The following is a 4,054-nucleotide window of genomic DNA, read 5'->3' on the forward strand; positions in this document are numbered from 1 at the left end:
TCCTGGTCACGGAAGATCACAGCGCGGTGGGGCAGGAGATGTGTTGCCCCATCTGTTGCAGTGAATATGTGAAGGGGGAGGTGGCAACGGAGCTGCCGTGCCACCACTATTTCCACAAGCCCTGTGTGTCCATCTGGCTTCAGAAGTCAGGCACTTGCCCTGTGTGCCGCTGCATGTTCCCTCCCCCGCTCTAAGACCAAGGCTCTTTACTCCTGGTCTGATGATTTTCCCCATCTGAAATCCACAATACTGCAGGAGCCCTCTCCAAATTAACCATTGAAGTGAAGTCGATCAGTCGATTAATCTCCACCTGTCGATTCCTTGTGATTATTTCCAGTGTGAAAACGGTTGTGTACGATTGCATTGAAAAAAAAAAACTCATCCTGTGTTTTAGAGGTTAGAAAGGGAAAACTAAACTTTCTAAATGCTACTTGCGATTGCAGTAAAAACACATTTTCTAACCTGAACGGTGAAATAAGTTGCATTTGTTTTTTTCAGTAGAATACGTTGCTGTTGATTGTAATGTCAAGTTTATCTGTTAAATTTGTCCAAAGGGCATCATCATTTCTGTTGCATGTTATGGGTTAATGTTCCTGTAATTGCAGTGCCGTAAAAGCTTATTAAAGTTCTCCTTTTGGTTTTACATGGTATAGTGGAATTGTTTGGTTTTGTCTAAAACGGTGGTACTAAGTGACTTTACAATTGATCTCTTGCATTTGCATCCCAAATAGGGTTTTCTGGTGTTCCCACTAGGAAAAAAACTTTAGTTTCACTGGAAATGCTGACTCCAACAACAGCAAAAGTAAGGGTAATTCTTTCTAAGGAGGGGTAGAGTGTATGGTTGTCAGGCTACTAAAGGGGCAAAGGTTGAGTAGAGGATACTCTGTCAGTCTATGAGAAGGAAAGGAACAGAAAGCATAGTAAAAATAATGATGGTAGGAATACATCCAATTGGAGTGTAGGGGTGAAGGAGTTAAAATCCCCTTTTAGAAAAAAGCAAGTCTCAGAGGAAGTGGGTAAAAAAAAAAAAAACGCTGTATGCTGATTGTATACATTAACACAGCGACACAAAAGGAACAGAAAAATATATGCCAGACAAGTGCTACGAAAAACAGAGGTACCCACTCACACAAAGTGAACAGGTTTGAACATTTAGCCATATTGGCTTCAGATCTCTCTCTCTCTCTCTCTCTCTCTCTCTCTCTCTCTCTCTCTCTCTCTCACACACACACACACACATAAATTTACACTTTCGGGCACAGGTGAAGTTCTTCACCCGTCATATTTACCTTCCTCCACAGAGAGGTAAGCACTGCCCAGGAAATTGTTTACTTCTTGTCTACATTTTTAGATGTGTGTGTGTGTGTGTGTGTGTGTGTGTGTGTACATATGTATGTATATGTGTGTGTGTATCTCCATAACCAATATAGAGTGTTTGTTTTTTAAATGGACATAACTGCTAGCATGTATGTATCGTTTTGCAACTTGCTTTTTTTCACTCAACATTGCTTTTGAGATTTAGCCATTTTGATACATGCCTTCTAACGGCTGTATACTAAATATTCCATTGTATGAATTACCACAAGTTATTTATCTGTTCTCCCATTGGTGGACATTTAGGTTCTTCCCAGTATTTTGCAGCAATAGACATACTTTAAAGATGTTCCTTTGTGCACACGTGTGAATTTCCCTAGGGATAAGTATACGGAGGTGAAATGTGGGCATCTTAGGTTTAGAGCATCTTCATTCTAACTAGATATTGCCAAACTGCTCTCCAAAGTGATTGTACTAATTGATGCTCCTCCCAGCAGTTGGAGAGCTGTTTTCAGCTCCAACAGCTTGGCTATTGCTAATGATCAACCTCACTGGCAATCAGTGCCGTGTAAATTAACACGACAATGAAACCGATTGTGTCCATCAGAAAGCAATAGTTTTTCTTCGTGATAATATCTAGTTTGGGCTACAAAGAGAAGAAATGGGAGCACTCATGCTGTGGGTGTGACTGTAAATGATAGCAGCCTTTTCAGGGGGCAGTTTGGGGAGTAGCTTGCTTTCAAAATGTAAAATGGTACGTGTCCCTGAGCGCAACTTAGATACATTGGTTGTATAGAATTAATACTATGCAACAGTTAAAAACTGTATGTGCTGATATGGAAAGATCTCCAAGACATAATGTTAAGTAAAAAAAGCATATTGTAGAGCAATATGTACAATCTTGATGTAAAATAAAACCTTACAAAACCAAACTATATATGCAAATGCATAAAAGTGTCTGGAAGGCTTACATACCTAAGTGATGGCAGTGGTTACCTTTGGGGAGGGACAGGGGCTTCCAAGAAAAGAGTAAGGAAGGGGGCTTTTGATTTTTTTCACCCGAAATAGTCTGCTTGATATTTTTTTATAATGTCAGTGTATTTTCATGAATGTTAACAAAATAAGTCAAATCAAAATAGTTTCCAATTGATAAAAAATAACTTTTCTCTCATTGCAAGCGTGGAAATATGTGGTGGAAGCCACAGTCTTTTTTTCCTGCAACTGGTCAAGCTGCTATTTATAACTTCGTCCCCCACAGCTATTCTGTGTCCCCCCTTGGCCTTCAGCCAGCACCTCAGCTGTCATGGTGTCTTAGAAGTCTGCGACCTTGGAGGGCCCTTGTTGGGTAGCGTTGTGGTGGTTGGCCTAACATTAACCTTTGCTGTGCCCTAACTGGCACCACACAAGATGTGTTAGGAAGCCCCTTGGGTCCTGGTCGTCTTCCTCCCTGCTCCTTGTGGAGCGGCAGCCCCGATTTCCCTTAGGGTCAGCATTTAGTACATCCACGTAAAGGGACCCCTCCCCAGGGCCTGTCTGAGAAGCCTATTGCTGTGGAGGGTTGTGCCAGAGGTGAGGCTCTCCTGACTAGGGATACCAACAAGGACTGAGACCCAGGCCCAGGGCCCAAGCAGCCTGAACTGAGACCTCAGTCTCAGCACATCAGACACTTATGCCTGTCTGGAGGTAGGAGATCAGAGGAGCGGGGGTCTTGAAGCATTTGCTCCTGTGCTGCTTTGGTGCTGAAGGTGGTGGCGGCCCAGGGGGTGGGATGTGACCGTGTCCTCGTCTGCCTGGTTCCCTTGTTCTTGCCAGTTTCTGACTGTCTATCCTCTCTGACAATTCCCCAAGCTCCGCCATTGCTTTCCAATAAAACTCGTCTGCTTAAATGAACTAAAGTAGGTTTCTGTTGTTTGTAACTAAGAACCCCAAATGGCACACTTGCCAACACCATAGCCCACTTTTGTGCCTGTTTTCCTAGTCATATGAGATATCCCCAATGACCAAGGGTCAGGTGATTTCTGTTTACAGTGCAGTGGACCCATTATTGGCACCTCTTGCCATGGTTCTAGAACAGCAGGCCTTGGGGACACACAAAGCAGTCATGTTTGAGGGTAGGTTATTTGGTGTATTCATGGAAGGTGCCACCCATCACACTGGACGTCTTGGTTTCTGGACATGTTTCCTGGCTGCAGAATAAACAGCCTCCCGTTTTGGTCACTGATTTGGAGTAGAAAGCACTTCATCTTGCGAGAGAGCACCTCAGCTTCCTGAGGTGGTCCCCACAGCTGGCACTACAGCTGAGCCATCATAAGGCTTTTCCTGGCTCTAAGGCATGACCTTCTCTCAGCCCTCTGTTCCAGCTAGGTCCTTCTACATTTGTGTCTGGACCTCTGACCTGAAATGTCCCTACCAGCCCTGTCAATTCTATCAATTTTCTAAGAAGCCCTGTTCACATGCCAGTTCCTGAAAACAATATTGTATGATACCCCTAGCTCCTTCCCTCTCTGCATCCCATCCCCATGAGTCCTCGCGGTCAGGAGCTCTCTGTGTCTGACTCATTTCCATAGGCCTGGCACTCAGTGCCGGCCTCAAAAGTGTTCAGCAGCATTTGCTGATAGGATGAATGAGTTCCTCCCCCAAGGTAGGCTCAGGGCAGGGGGTGTGTTCAGAGAACCTGGGAGGAGTCACAGGCATCTGGCCGGACCAGGTGCGTGTGACCCACCCCCAGCCTCTGCAGGCT

At 44.5% G+C, this 4,054-nt stretch overlaps 1 protein-coding gene across 1 annotated transcript in view; it reads left to right on the plus strand.

The window, feature by feature from the left end:
• Positions 1-642, plus strand: part of PJA1 (praja ring finger ubiquitin ligase 1) — a 4,740-nt gene extending 4,098 nt beyond the window's left edge. The window contains 1 exon segment of the mRNA XM_007470142.1: positions 1-642. This exon segment is cut by the window's left edge and continues 12 nt beyond it. Coding sequence (XP_007470204.1) covers positions 1-194 — 194 coding nt within the window. The 3' untranslated portion in view covers positions 195-642.
• The last annotated feature ends 3,412 nt before the right edge of the window (positions 643-4,054 follow it).

This window comes from Lipotes vexillifer, unplaced genomic scaffold, assembly GCF_000442215.2.
Source record: "Lipotes vexillifer unplaced genomic scaffold, Lipotes_vexillifer_v1.1 scaffold926, whole genome shotgun sequence".
NCBI classification, from domain to species: Eukaryota; Metazoa; Chordata; class Mammalia; order Artiodactyla; family Lipotidae; genus Lipotes; species Lipotes vexillifer.